At 47.3% G+C, this 15,797-nt stretch overlaps 1 protein-coding gene across 1 annotated transcript in view; it reads left to right on the forward strand.

Moving 5' to 3' along the window:
• LOC149434512 (uncharacterized) overlaps nt 1-15,797 on the forward strand; it is a gene marked incomplete at its 3' end in the record, with an annotated part of 99,967 nt that overhangs the window by 69,042 nt on the left and 15,128 nt on the right. Inside the window, exons 9-13 of the mRNA XM_089663695.1 lie at nt 841-973; nt 3,266-3,448; nt 7,585-7,623; nt 10,421-10,588; nt 12,372-12,512. Coding sequence (XP_089519821.1) covers nt 841-973; nt 3,266-3,448; nt 7,585-7,623; nt 10,421-10,588; nt 12,372-12,512 — 664 coding nt within the window. The remainder of the gene's footprint in view (nt 1-840; nt 974-3,265; nt 3,449-7,584; nt 7,624-10,420; nt 10,589-12,371; nt 12,513-15,797) is intronic.

A 15,797-nucleotide genomic window follows, 5' to 3' on the forward strand; every position in this document is an offset into this window, starting at 1 on the left:
CTTTATATTTACCAAAACCATATAATATGAGGTCAAACCGAAACACTTTCAATTTGTATGTAATCAGACAGACCCTACTGTACATGACAAGGTAAATCCAAAGGAAATTGAACAAGAAAATTGTATAATGTATGATCAGCCTTACTCCTTATCCCAACCTTTCCAGAGCCTCTCCCATCCTCTGGAACTCCTTACCCCAGTCTCTCCAGAGCCTCTCCCATCCTCTGAAACTTCTTACTCCAATCTCTACAGAGCCTCTCCCATCCTCTGGAACCCCTTAACCCAGTCTCTCCAGAGCCTCTCCCATCCTCTGGAACTCCTTACCCCAATCTCTCTAGAGCCTCTCCCATCCTCTGAAACTCCTTACTCCAATCTCTACGGAGCCTCTCCCATCCTCTGGAACTCCTTATCCCAATCTCTACAGAGTCTCTCCCATCCTCTGGAACTCCTTACCCCAGTTTTTCCAGAGTCTCTACCATCCTCTGGAACTCCTTACTCCAATCTATACAGAGCCTCTCCCATCCTCTGAAACTCCTTACCCCAATTTGTCCATATATCTCCTTCTCTGAACTGAACTTGTACTTTCTCCACCAGCTCATCCCGCACAGTTATTATCTTTTGCATCACTTGACCCTCATTATATATTGTAATCTCTCATGGTGAGCAGGACCCTCTGATTCCTCTTGTATTGAACTGCATGGTAACTGTACAGTCTCCATTTATATTGTAAAGTGCTGAGCACACTGTTGGTGCCATAAATCCTGTGTAATAATAATCATCATCATTGTAAAGCCCGCGGCCTCAAATGTTTATGTCACAGATACTTTTCCTTGCTGCCAGGATGGGGCGCTGTGTGTGTCAGGCGGATGTACGGGACCTGGAAGGTCATCAGCAGAATGTGGATATATTTCTGGCACTGAAAAGAGCCCTCCTTCACTGTATCCAGACTGGTGATTTGTCCCCCGATTCCCAGGTAAGCCTCAAAAAAGCAGCACGGAGACTGAGCATAGGGAAATTATATATATATATACTGTATACACACAGGGCAGCCCCTTACACAGCTTTAAGCCTGCCCCCCCCCCAGGCCTGACCATCAATTTTACTCAGGGCCCGCCCACTGGCCTACCCACCAAATCCGCCCACTGGCCACCTCACCGAGTCCTTCAGTCCCTTTTTTTTAACACTCTTACAACTTAATATGTGAAATTAGAAAGTGTATTCCAAGTCATCAGTGCTTTCAAGATTTAACAGTAAGAAATTATATTTCAGCCAAAAAATATCAAGCCAGCCACCACGGCAAGGTCGACTTTTGAACAGGACCCTACACTAAGACTGACTGCACTACATTTTCAATGCCCCCCCCCCCTCCCCCTCAATCTATCCCCAAATCTATCCTCCCATAGCAGATCTAAACACACAAAAACAAAAAAAAACAAATATATTAAGCAAAGAGACATCCCAATCCAGCAAAGAGACTTCCCCCATATAGCAGAGAGATAGTCCAATTCAGTAAAGAGACATCCCCATACAGCAAAGAGACATCCCCATCTAGCAAAGAAACAGCCCAGTCCAGCAAAGAAACGTCCTCCATATAGCAGAGAGACAGTCCAATTCAGTAAAGAGACATCCCCATATAGCAAAGAAACAGCCCAATCCAGGAAAGAGACATCCCCCACATAGCAGAGAGACAGTCCAATTCAGTAAAGAGACATCCCCATATAGCATAGAAACAGCCCAATCCAGCAAAGAGACATCCCCCACATAGCAGAGAGACAGTCCAATTCAGTAAAGAGACATCCCCATATAGTAGAGAGACAGTCCAATTCAGTAAAGAGACATCCCCATCCAGCAAAACGACATCCCCCATATAGTAGAGAGACAGTCCAATTCAGTAAAGAGACATCCCCATATAGCAAAGAAACAGCCCAGTCCAGCAGAGACATCTCCACCCAGCAAAGAGACATCCCCCATATAGCAGAGAGACATTCTAGTTCAGTAAAGAGACATCCTAATATAGCAAAGAAACAGCCCAATCCAGCAAAGAGATGTCCCCCATATGGCAGAGAGACAGTCCAATTCAGTAAAGAGACATCCCCATATAGCAGAGAGACAGTCCAATTCAGTAAAGAGACATCCCCATCCAGCAAAAAGACATCCTCATATAGCAAAGAAACAGCCCAGTCCAGCAAAAAACATCCCCACCCAGCAAAGAGATGTCCCCCATATAGCAGAGAGACAGTCCAATTCAGTAAAGAGACATCCCCATATATCAAAGAAATAGCCCAATCCAGAAAAGAGACATCCCCCACATAGCAGAGAGACAGTCCAATTCAGTAAAGAGACATCCCCATATAGCAGAGAGACAGTCCAATTCAGTAAAGAGACATCCCCATCCAGCAAAAAGACATCCTCATATAGCAAAGAAACAGCCCAGTCCAGCAAAAACCATCCCCACCCAGCAAAGAGATGTCCCCCATATAGCAGAGAGACAGTCCAATTCAGTAAAGAGACATCCCCATATATAAAAGAAACAGGCCAATCCAGCAAACAGACATCCCCCACATAGCAGAGAGACAGTCCAATTCAGTAAAGAGACATCCCCATATAGCAGAGAGACAGTCTAATTCAGTAAAGAGACATCCCCATATATCAAAGAAACAGCCCAATCCAGCAAAGAGATGTCCCCCATATAGCAGAGAGACAGTCCAATTCAGTAAAGAGACATCCCCATATATAAAAGAAACAGCCCAATCCAGCAAAGAGACATCCCCCACATAGCAGAGAGACAGTCCAATTCAGTAAAGAGACATCCCCATATAGCAGAGAGACAGTCCAATTCAGTAAACAGACATCCCCATCCAGCAAAATGACATCCCCCATATAGTAGAGAGACAGTCCAATTCAGTAAAGAGACATCCCCATATAGCAAAGAAACAGCCCAATCCAGCAAAGAGAAGTCCCCCATATAGTAGAGTGACAGTCTAATTCAGTAAAGAGACATCCCCATCCACAAAAAAGACATTCCCATATAGCAAAGAAACAGCCCAATCCAGCAAAGAAACATCCCATCTAGCAAAGAGACCGTCACAGCACAGGGCCACATCCAGCAACATTGTCAACCAATTTATCACTGTGATGTCTAACAACTTGTCTCCAGACCAATCCACAGTGAGCTCTGAGCAGCCCTGCAGGCACCCCCCACACATGTATGCACTTATGAGCCCGTATTGCTTCCTATGCACTGACTTACTTTATCTCTCTACAGATGATACATTTTCTAACTGGTTACCTTCAGTGGCAGGATCCACAAACGCTCAGCTATCAGCAAATCTCTAATCTGTCCACTGTAATCCCGGCTCTGAGTTACACCTTTCTGCAGGCTCTGAGCACACCGCAGTTCCTTCCCGCCTTGTCTGATTTGGGCTCAGCGAGGCTGACACCGGCACAGGTATGTTCTACGGGTGACATTTGCAAGTACCTTAGATACAGTCATGGCCGAAATTGTTGGCACCCTTGATATTTCTCCAGGAAATCATGTATTTCTCACGAAACGTATTGCATTAACACATGTTTTGCTATACACATGTTTATTCCCTTTGTGTGTATTGGGACAAAACAAAAAAAGGGAGGAAAGAAAGCAAATTCGACATAATGTCACACAAACCTCCAAAAATGGGCTGGACAAAAGTATTGGCACCCTTTCACAACTGCGGATAAATAAGAATGTTACAAGCATGTGATGCTCCTGTAAACTCACCTGGGGCAAGTAACAGGTGTGGGCAATATAGAAATCACACCTGAAAGCAGATAAAAAGGAGAGACGTTCACTTAACCTTTGCATTGTGTGTCTGTCTGTGCCACACTAAGCATGGACAACAGAAAGAGGAGACGAGAACTGTCTGAGGACCTGAGAACCAAAATTGTGGCAAAATATCAACAATCTCAAGGTTACAAGTCCATCTCCAGAGAACTAGATTTGCCTTTGTCCACAGTGCGCAACATTATCAAGAAGTTTGCAACCCATGGCACTGTAGCTAATCTCCCTGGTCGTGGACGGATGAGGAAAATTGATGAAAGATTGCAACGCAGAATAGTCCGGATGGTGGATAAGCAGCCCCAAACATGTTCCAAAGACATTCAAGCTGTCCTGCAGGCTCAGGGAGCATCAGTGTCAGCGCGAACTATCCGTCGACATTTAAATGAAATGAAACGCTATGGCAGGAGACCCAGGAGGACCCCACTGCTGACACAGAGACATAAAAAAGCAAGACTACAGTTTGCCAAAATGTACTTGAGTAAGCCAAAAGCCTTCTGGGAAAACGTCTTGTGGACAGATGAGACCAAGATAGAGCTTTTCGGTAAAGCACATCATTCTACTGTTTACCGAAAACGGAATGAGGCCTACAAAGAACAAAACACAGTACCTACGGTAAAATATGGTGGAGGTTCAATGATGTTTTGGGGTTGTTTTGCTGCCTCTGGCACTGGGTGCCTTGACTGTGTGCAAGGCATCATGAAATCTGAGGATTACCAAAGGATTTTGGGTCGCACTGTAGGGCCCAGTGTCAGAAAGCTGGGTTTGCGTCCAAGATCCTGGGTCTTCCAGCAGGACAATGACCCCAAACATACGTCAAAAAGCACTCAGAAATGGATGGCAAAGAAGCGCTGGAGAGTTCTGAAGTGGCCAGCAATGAGCCCAGATCTAAATCCCATTGAACACCTGTGGAGAGATCTTAAAATTGCTGTTGGGAAAAGGTGTCCTTCCAATAAGAGAGACCTGGAGCTGTTTGCAAAGGAAGAGTGGTCCAAAATTCCGGGTGAGAGGTGTCAGAAGCTTATTGATGGTTATAGGAAGCGACTGATTTCAGTTATGTTTTCCAAAGGGTGTGCAACCAAATATTAAGTTAAGGGTGCCAATACTTTTGTCCAGCCCATTTTTGGGGTTTTGTGTGACATTATGTCATATTTGCTTTTCTGCCTCTGTTTTATATTTGTTCCAATACATACAAAGGGAATAAACATGTGTATAGCAAAACATGTGTTAATGCAATACCTTTTTTGTGTGAAATACTTGATTTTCAGGAAAAATATCAAGGGTGCCAACAATTTCGGCCATGACTGTATGTGATGTTCTTTCTTCTATCTAAAGGATCTACAACATTCTACAACTTACTGATCATGCTGATGTACCGTGACAGTGATCAGTGCCAGACTAGCGAAGCAGAGTAGGCGCTGACCTATGGGCCCCACGCCGTTTAAGGGCGCCGCAACAACGGATCAAAATAATATTCCTTTGATCTTAAGAAAAAAAATTACAATGAAGCTTTTTTTAAATTGCTTACAAAAGATAGAAAAAAATGAATCAATGGAAATCTTTCCATTAACCCCCCTGGCGGTATTCCCGAGTGTAGCTCGGGGTAAAGTTTTAGTACCAAAAGCTGTAACCCCCCCCCAGCTACACTCGGGCTTACCATGCGGCGCTGCTCCGGGATCCCTTCTGCACTTACCTTGTCCTGCGCTCCCGCGATGTCCCCCCTGCAGTGTCCCCTGTAATGTCCTCCGGCCGATGCCGGCATCTGTCTTCCGTGTTCCGTTCCCTGCGACGTCGGGACGTACGGGGGACGGAACTGGCGGGATATTTGAAAATGATAAAAAGTGACATTCACTAAATACACTAAAATCACATAGTATAACATTCCTGTATCAAACCATTTCACATACATTGTGTCCCGAGTGCTTTGTCCGGCGCCCTGCCTGCATTTTTACTGTTCTTTCTGCCTGGAAACTGAGAAACGTCCATGGCGTCCAAAAAGCGTCCCTTTAGGTCAGACGCGGTTTTAGACCGGCTAGAGAACAGCGATAGTAAATCAGAACCACTTGCAGAATTGAGTGATAATGATTGGTGGGGGAAATTCCTCATCAGACACTGAAAACGATTCTGCGACTGAGCTCAGCAATGTGCGAACTTGGCGCTCTATTTCACATTTCAGTGTTTTTGGTTTGATTATATTATTGAATTACATTTATTATTATTTTTTATGATTATTTAATATAGTATAATTTATGATTTTGTGGTTCAAATTTTATCCTCCCCGGGATGTTTACTAGACTCTTGTTAGGACAGATTTCAGTGAGTTATTCCTAAATATTACAGGCCTACAATAAAAATAATACATATTTCCATGCAAAAAAATGTACCGCTTTGAGCACAGAAATACTGACATAATCAGACCGCTAGGGAGGGTAAAGCCTCTGTAGAGGAAATGCTGTATTCATGTCATTTCCCCGATAACAATGTAAAGTACACCAGCCTCAGACACGAGGGTCACGTTGGTTTGTCTCTTCAAATCTTCTTTCAGCTTGTATGGTGGTGCAACCTACGGCCGTGTGATGTATAGTATTGATGGTCATCTCCATCTAGCGGCTGACGTGCACTACTTAGTTCAAGGTCATCCCACTGGAGGGTGCGCACGAGGAACCTCCAGAAACCTGGAAGGGAGCCCCAAGGTTTTTGACTGCCTTGGGGCCTCCACAGAGTTTAATCCGGCACTGACAATGATGTAATCATTTTTTAGCAGGCTTACTCAGGGGCGTCACTAGGGTTGGTGTCACCTGGTGCGGTAAAACACGTAAGGGGTGAGAGAAAGGGGGGGGGGTAAGAGGGGGGGAGAGAGAGGGGGGGGTAAGAGGGGGGGAGAGAGGGTAAGAGAGAGGATAAGAGGGGGGGAGAGAGAGGGGGGAGATAGAGGATAAGAGGGGGGGAGAGAGAGGATAAGGGGGGGAGAGAGGGTAAGAGAGGGGTGTAAGGGGGGGTAAGAGAGAGAGTGGTTAAGAGCAAGAGGGGGGTAAGACAGACAGAGGATGAGAGAGAGGGGGGTAAGAGAGAGTGTGGGAGCAGCTTTTAGTATTCCTGAAGTTCAGCTTTAACCCTTGCAAATCGCATGCCGAGTCGCCCCCTATTGTCCGCAATTAGAGCGGTCATATCGGTGAGGTTCTGATTTCTAAAGTCGTACATGCGCTACTTTTGGTGCGATTTGCATCGACCTCTGTGTCAGATGTCTAACGAATCGCACCGGAAATCGGCAAGTCGTCTGACTTTGAAATTGTGCGATTTCAAAGTCGGGTTTGATGCGACCTGGGGTAAGGGCCTTGTTCACACTATAGAAACCCAGTCCAGATGCATTCTGGATGTGTTTTTGGAGCGCTACGGTGCATTTTATATTCATTTTTTATGCGTTCCAGTGCATTTTTTCCCCTCTATTTTTCTCAATTTAAACAGGGACATGTGCGTTCCAGTGCGGTTTTGATGCGTTTTACCGCATTCCAGTACAGTTCTGTGCAGGAAAAATGCAACCTGTTCTACCTTTTTTTTTTTCTGCAACCGGAACTGCAAGCGCTATGACACTGACAACCATATCACTAATTTCTGTGTGTTTTGGATGCAAAAAAAAAGCAACTGAAATGCATGGAGTGTGAACTGGTCCTGAGACTTTAATCTCATCAGTAGTCTCCTATTATGCTGTTATTGTCATTTGTAATGGAAGCTTTTTATACATTTTTTTTCTTTATTTTATTCTCTTACAGGCTCGGGTGTTTGTTCAGAAAATCCTAAACAGTGGAAAGGTAAGTTCTGACCCGCTTGTGTCTGGGAGATTGAGGCTGGGATCACATGCGATTGGACTCATGCTCCTCCCTCCTTCTTCCTCCTCTTCCTTCCTCCTTCCTCCTCCTCCTCTCCTCCTCCTCTCCTCCTCCTCCTCCCTCTCCTCCTCCTCCTTCCTCCTTTTTCCTCCTCATCCTTCCTCCTCTTCCTTCCTCCTTCTTCCTCCTCCTCCTTTCTCCTTCTTCCTCCTCCTCCTTCCTCCTCCTACTCCTCCTTCCTCCTCCTCATCCTCCCTCCTTCTCCTTCCTCCTCCTTCCTCCTTCCTCCCTCCTCCTTCCTCCTCCTCCCTCCTTCTCCTTCTTCCTCCTCCTCCCTCCTTCTCCTTCTTCCTCCTCCTCCTTCCTTCTCCTTCTTCCTCCTCCCTCCTTCTCCTTCTTCCTCCTCCCTCCTTCTTCCTCCTCCCTCCTCCCTTCTCCTTCTTCCTCCTCCTCCTTCCTCCTCCTCCTCCTTCCTCCTCCTCCTTTTTCCTTCCTCCTCCTTCTTCCTCCTCCTTCTTCCTCCTTCTTCCTTCCTCCTCCTCCTCTTTCCTTCCTTCCTCCTCCTTCGTCCTCCTTCCTCCTCCTTCTTCCTCCTTCTTCCTTCTTCTTTCTTCTCCTTCTTCCTCCTCCTCTTTCCTCCTCCTCCTTCCTCCTCCTCCTCCTTCCTCCTCCTCCTTTTTCCTTCCTCCTCCTTCTTCCTCCTCCTTCTTCCTCCTTCTTCCTTCCTCCTCCTCCTCTTTCCTTCCTTCCTCCTCCTTCCTCCTCCTTCCTCCTCCTTCTTCCTTCTTCTTCCTTCTCCTTCCTCCTCCTCCCTCCTCCTCCTCCTTCTTCTTCCTTCTTCCTCTCCTCCTTCTTCTTCTTCCTCCTCCTCCTCCTTCTTCCTCCTCCTCCTCAAAAATAATCTTAAATACTTGTAATAATAATTAACCCATAAACTTAACCCCCTAAAATGTAAAAAAAAAAGTAAAAAAATAATAATGGATTTCTTTGTTTGGGTGATTATTATTATTAATAATAATATTAATTTGTTTCTTTTTTTTTTTAAGGTTAGGGGTTCATTATTATTTATTATGGTTTGTTATGTGTATTTATTTAACATTTATTTATTCATATATTATTACTATTTATTTTTATATTTTTTTTTCATTTGAGCAGAAAATCACGCAAAACGCACGTTTCTATTCTTTTCTATGGGAATAAAAACACGCCAAAAATGTGCAAATCTGCCCAATTTGAGCTACAAAAGTAGGCTTAGGCTCTGTGCACACTGGTGTTTTTTTTAAGCTCTTAGAAGCTGTTATCAGAATTTTGTTCTGCTCCTAGAAGCTGAATCTTGTTCTCCTGTGTGCCCTGTGTGCCCTGTGTGTTCTGTGTGCCCTGCGTGTCCTGCGTGCCCTGCGTGCCCTGCGTGTCCTGCGTGCCCTGCGTGCCCTGCGTGCCCTGCGTGTCCTGCGCCTCCTGTGCGCCCTGTGCGCCCTGTGCGTCCTGTGCGTCCTGTGCGCCCTGTGCGCCCTGTGCGTCCTGTGTGCCCTGTGTGTCCTGTGTGCCCTGTGTGTCCTGTGTGCCCTGTGTGCCCTGTGTGCCCTGTGTGCCCTGTGTGTCCTGTGTGTCCTGTGTGTCCTGTGTGCCCTGTGTGCCCCTGTGTGTCCTGTGTGCCCTGTGTGCCCTGTGTGTCCTGTGTGTCCTGTGTGCCCTGTGTGCCCTGTGTGTCCTGTGTGTCCTGTGTGCCCTGTGTGTTCTGTGTGCCCTGTGTGCCCTGTGTGCCCTGTGTGCCCTGTGTGCCCTGTGTGTCCTGTGTGCCCTGTGTGTCCTGTGTGCCCTGTGTGTCCTGTGTGCCCTGTGTGTCCTGTGTGCCCTGTGTGTCCTGTGTGCCCATGCGCACTACGTTAAGCTGTTAGCATTGTTTTAGCTAATAGGAGAATAGTTTCTAGGAGAAGAAAAAAAACTGTTTTTGTAGAGTTTTTTGGAGTGTTTTTCCAGTAGAAAAAAAAACACTAAATACTACTAAACGCTATTAAAACGCCCCTAACAGCTTTTTAATTTTTTAACTGCAAAAACACCAAAAAAACACTAATGCTCCTAAACTTTTCTGAGTGCTACTAAAAACTGCTATTACCAGCATTTCTTATCCTGTGTTTTTTACCCAGCTTTTTTATCCTGTTTTTTATTCTGTGTTTTTTGAGCTTAAAAAACACTAGTGTGCATGGAGCTTTAATGACATTGGTATACTCTTTTTAGTGGAGAGATTTCACAATTTGATATGTTTGGCTGTTATATATATGATATATATATATATAATAATAATTTTATTTTATTTTACAATGTAAGTGCTGCAATATTTGTGTGTATATGTGTGTGCGTGTGTATGTATGTACATATATATATATATGTGTGTGTATATATATATATATAATTTTTTTTTATTTATTTATTTTTTTTTATTTAAGCCCTGGTTCACATTGGTGCGGTTTTGAAATCGCGCTACTTTAGCGTGATTTCAAAGCTGCAGATCAGTGTGATTTGCACCTCCGATTGCGACTTTGACAGAAAACTATGCAAGTCGCAATTTAATCAGAAAAAAGCAGTGCAGGATGCCGTTTTCAAAGTCGCTGCAACATGAGTCGCAGCAGTGTGAACGGTTCCAATACTGGCAATGACGTGCGACTTGTCATGCGATCTGACAGTTCCGAATCCCACCGGTGTGAATGAAGGCTACATAGTAATGACGTATTTGAATGTCTTGAACGAAGGACAGACCTCAGATATTTTTCCTTATTAGATCTCCGATGAGATGCTATCAAATATGGGCTCCTTGGTTCTGGGGCTCAGCCCTATGTTCCTGCAAGAGTTATCAGCCAATCAGCTTCAAGAACTTCTCCCAGCTTTGACCAATCCTTTACACTCGCTGAGTTATGCCCAAACACTGGCCGCCATTAGGACATTGTGGGTATGTATGAATCTGGCATGGGAGAATCTGCCGACATTTTAGTTGACCAGTAAAACAGGGATATGGACTCCTTATACACTAGATTGCCCCAAGTATTGGGCCGCCGGCCTTTCCACACACATGACCTTTAATGGCCCCCCAGTCTTAGTCCGTAGGGTTCAATATTGAGTTGGCCCCGCCCTTTCCACACACATGACCTTTGATGGCCCCCAGTCTTAGTCCGTAGGGTTCAATAATGAGTTGGCCCCGCCCTTTGCAGCTATAACAGCTTCAACTCTTCTGGGAAGGCCGTCCACAAGGTTTAGGAGGGTGTCTATGGGAAGGTTGGACCATTCTTCCAGAAGCACATTTGTCAGGTCAGGCACTGATGTCGGGGGAGGAGGCCTGGCTCGCAGTCTCCACTCTAATTCATCCCAAAGGTGTTCTATGGGGTTGAGGTCAGGACTCTGTGCAGGACAGTCAAGTTCCTCCACCCCAAACTGGCTCCTCCATGTCTTTATGGACCTTGCTTTGTGCACTGGTGGGCAGTCATGCTGGAGCAGGAAGGGGCCATCCCCAAACTCCTCCCACAAAGTTGGGAGCATGAAATTGTCCAAAATGTCACCTTAAGAGTTCCCTTCACTGGAACTAGGGGGCCAAGCCCAACCCCTGAAAAACAACCCCCCACCATAATCCCCCCTCCAACAAACTTTACACTTGGCACAATGCAGTGTGGGAAGTGTCGTTATCCTGGCAACCGCCAAACCCAGACATGTCCATCGGATTGCCAGACAGAGAAGTGTGATTGGTCACTCCAGAGAACACCTCCTCTGCTCTAGAGTCCAGTGGCGGCGTGCTTTACACCACGGCATCCGCCGCTTTGCATTGCACTTGGAGATGTAAGGCTTGGATGCAGCTGCTCGGCCATGGAAACCCATTCCATGAAGCTCTCTACGCACTGTTGTTGGGCTCATCTGTGGCCACACCAAGTTTGGAGGTCTTTAGCTATTGACTCTGCAGACAGTTGGTGACTTCTGCGCACTGTGCGCTTCAGCATGCGCTGACCCCGCCCTGTCATGTGACGTGGCCTACCACTTGGTGGCTGAGTGGCTGTTGTTCCCAGTTGCTTCCACTTTGTTATAATCCCACTAACAGTTGAGCGTGGAATATTTAGTAGCCAGGAAATGTCACGGATGGACTTATTGCCCAGGTGGCCACCTATCATGGGACCACGCTTGGAGTCACTGAGCTCCTGAGAGCGACCCATTCTTTCACCAATGTTTGTAGAAGCCGTCTGCATGCCTAGGGGCTTGATTGTATACACCTGTGTCCATGGAGGGGATTGGAACACCTGAATCACATGATTGGGAGGGGATTGAACACCTGAATCACATGATTGGGAGGGGATTGGAACACCTGAATCACATGATTGGGAGGGGATTGAACACCTGAATCACATGATTGGGAGGGGATTGGAACACTTGAATCACATGATTGGGAGGGGATTGGAACACCTGAATCACATGATTGGGAGGGGATTGGAACACCTGAATCACATGATTGGGAGGGGATTGAACACCTGAATCACATGATTGGGAGGGGATTGGAACACCTGAATCACATGATTGGGAGGGGATTGAACACCTGAATCACATGATTGGGAGGGGATTGGAACACTTGAATCACATGATTGGGAGGGGATTGGAACACCTGAATCACATGATTGGGAGGGCGGGGCCAATACTTTTGGCAATGTAGTGTATATTTCATTTTATTATAGATATACTTGTGTCCTTACTTGCAGGCTGCACGGAATGTAACACAAGGGCTGCAGGATCTGGGACATCTTCTACTTTCATTGCCACTCATTTATTTGCGCACACGGGCCCAGGAACTAGTGTCTGACCCGGACAGTCTGGTGGATGTGAAATGGAATCAGCAACAGGTAAACTACAACTATCCGGTCAACATAAAAAGAGGTTGAATATGGGGTCACGCTGGAACAAATAAAGCGGTATTAAACCCAAAACCACAAATGTTCCATATTGCAGCTTACCAGTCATTAGATGTGGCGGCTGCATTAGTTTTCTCTTTTTTTTTTCCCCCTCTGTTTTCACCTGGTGATTTGGCCAGTTACACTCCTTCTGAATTAGAGCGCTCCTCCCCCCCTTTACACACACACACTCTGGATGAATGAGCACAGGAGGCACAGCAGGCAGCAGCATTGTCCGTCTGGGGGGAGGGGAGCGTTAGTGTATTAACAGATTTAAACACACTAACAAATTGAAGCCAAACTCCGGCTCACACTTTATAATCAGTTACAGCAAACAGGTTTTTTCCTTTTGGGATAAAGGTTTTACATGAATAAATAAAAGCTGATCATTGCACCAGGGGCGGACTGACCATTTGGAAACTCGGGCACTGCCCGAGGGCCCGGGGTCCATAGGGGGCCACATGAGATGCCCCTGGTATCTTTTTCATAGGCTTTTTTGTGTTTGGGCAAAGACACAGGGGCCCCATGATCCCCTATTGCCTGGGGGCCCCATGAGTTGTCAATCCGCCCCTACATTGTCTGTGGTCAGTGGTTTGTCTTATCCATGTAAACCAGCGGTTCTCAACCTGGGGGTCGCGACCCCTTTGGGGGTCGAACGACGCTTCCACAGGGGTCGCCTAAGACCATCGGAAAACACATATTTCCGATGGTCTTAGGAACCGAGACACCGCTCCTCGCCGCCGCCACCGCCGTCTCCAGGTGTGGGCGGGATGACATGCCGCCCCTGTCATCTGGACACACCTCGAGATCAATCCTCGCCTGTGATTGGCCGCCGGCACTGTAGCTCAGGAGAGGCACACAGGCGGCCAATCACCGGCAAAGAGGTGGAGCTTGGAGAGGAGGAGCCGAGCGGCACCGCGAAGATCGAGCGAGTGAAGAGGAGGAGAGCGGCCGGAGAAGGAAGACATCTGACAGATAAGTGTTGGTACCATGGGAGAGGGAGGGAGCGAGCGAGCCCAGGCTGGAGCAGGGGTCTGCAAGGTAAGTATCATTGGTGTCAGTGGGAATAGTGCCCCATCATTGGTGTCACTAATACCAATGATGGGGCACTATTCCTCCCACTGACACCAACGATGGGACACTATTCCTCCCACTGACACCAACGATGGGGCACTATTCCTCCCACTGACACCAACGATGGGGCACTATTCCTCCCACTGACACCAACGATGGGACACTATTCCTCCCACTGACACCAACGATGGGGCACTATTCCTCCCACTGACACCAACGATGGGGCACTATTCCTCCCACTGACACCAACGATGGGACACTATTCCTCCCACTGACACCAACGATGGGGCACTATTCCTCCCACTGACACCAACGATGGGGCACTATTCCTCCCACTGACACCAATGATGGGGCACTATTCCTCCCACTGACACCAACGATGGGACACTATTCCTCCCACTGACACCAACGATGGGGCACTATTCCTCCCACTGACACCAACGATGGGGCACTATTCCTCCCACTGACACCAACGATGGGACACTATTCTCCCCACTGACACCAACGATGAGGCACGATTCCTCCCCCAAATGACACCAACGATGGGGCACGATTCCTCCCCCCACTGACACCAACGATGGGGCACAATTCCTCCCCCCACTGACACCAAGGATGGGGCACAATTCCTCCCCCCACTGACACCAAGGATGGGGCACTATTCCTCCCCCCACTGACACCAAGGATGGGGCACTATTCCTCCCCCCACTGACACCAAGGATGGGGCACTATTCCTCCCCCCACTGACACCAAGGATGGGGCACTATTCCTCCCCCCACTGACACCAAGGATGGGGCACTATTCCTCCCCCCACTGACACCAAGGATGGGGCACTATTCCTCCCCCCACTGACACCAAGGATGGGGCACTATTCCTCCTCCCACTTATACCAATGATGGGGCACTATTCCTCCCACTGACACCAATGATGGGGCACTATTCCTCCCACTGATACCAATGATGGGACACTATTCCCCCCCACTGATACCAATGATGGGGCACTATTCCTCCCACTGATACCAATGATGGGGCACTATTCCTCACACTGACACCAATGATGGGGCACTATTCCTCCCACTGACACCAATGATGGGACACTATTCCTCACACTGACACCAATGATGGGGCACTATTCCTCCCACTGATACCAATGATGGGACACTATTCCTCACACTGACACCAATGATGGGGCACTATTCCTCCCACTGACACCAATGACGGGGCACTATTCCTCCCACTGATACCAATGACGGGGCACTATTCCTCCCACTGATACCAATGACGGGGCACTATTCCTCCCACTGACACCAATGACGGGGCACTATTCCTCCCACTGACACCAATGACGGGGCACTATTGCTCCCACTGACACCAATGACGGGGCACTATTCCTCCCACTGACACCAATGACGGGGCACTATTCCTCCCACTGACACTAATGAAGGGGGCACTATTCCTCCCACTGACACCAATGACGGGGCACTATTCCTCCCACTGATACCAATGACGGGGCACTATTCCTCCTACTGACACCAATGACGGGGCACTATTCCTCCCACTGACACCAATGAAGGGGGCACTATTCCTCCCACTGACACCAATGACGGGGCACTATTCCTCCCACTGATACCAATGACGTGGCACTATTCCCCCCACTGACACCAACGATGGGGCACTATTCCTCCCACTGACACTAATGATGGGGCACTATTCCTCCCACTGACACCAATGATGGGGCACTATTCCTCCCACTGACACCAATGACGGGGCACTATTCCTCCCACTGACACCAATGACGGGGCACTATTCCTCCCACTGACACCAATGACGGGGCACTATTCCTCCCACTGATACCAATGACGTGGCACTATTCCTCCTACTGCAAAATTACAGTTATGAAGTAGCAACAAAAATAATTTTATGGTTGGGGGTCACCACAACATGAGGAACTGTATTAAGGGGTCGCGGCGTTAGAAAGGTTGAGAACCACTGATGTAAACTGATACATTCTGCTGGAAAGCTTGTGCTTTTGAAAAACAGCAGACTAAAGCAGGCCATACACGGGTCGAATTCCAAGCGATTTTTGCGATTGAAAATGTAGTTCGTTCTGTAATCCGATGGTGCCACCAATGATTTTGAAAATCAGTCGTTTTTCGCGAATTTTCCA

Source organism: Staurois parvus, unplaced genomic scaffold, assembly GCF_062004578.1.
Source record: "Staurois parvus isolate SC_StPar_1 unplaced genomic scaffold, SC_StPar_1.0 ptg001752l, whole genome shotgun sequence".
In the NCBI taxonomy this organism is placed as follows: domain Eukaryota; kingdom Metazoa; phylum Chordata; class Amphibia; order Anura; family Ranidae; genus Staurois; species Staurois parvus.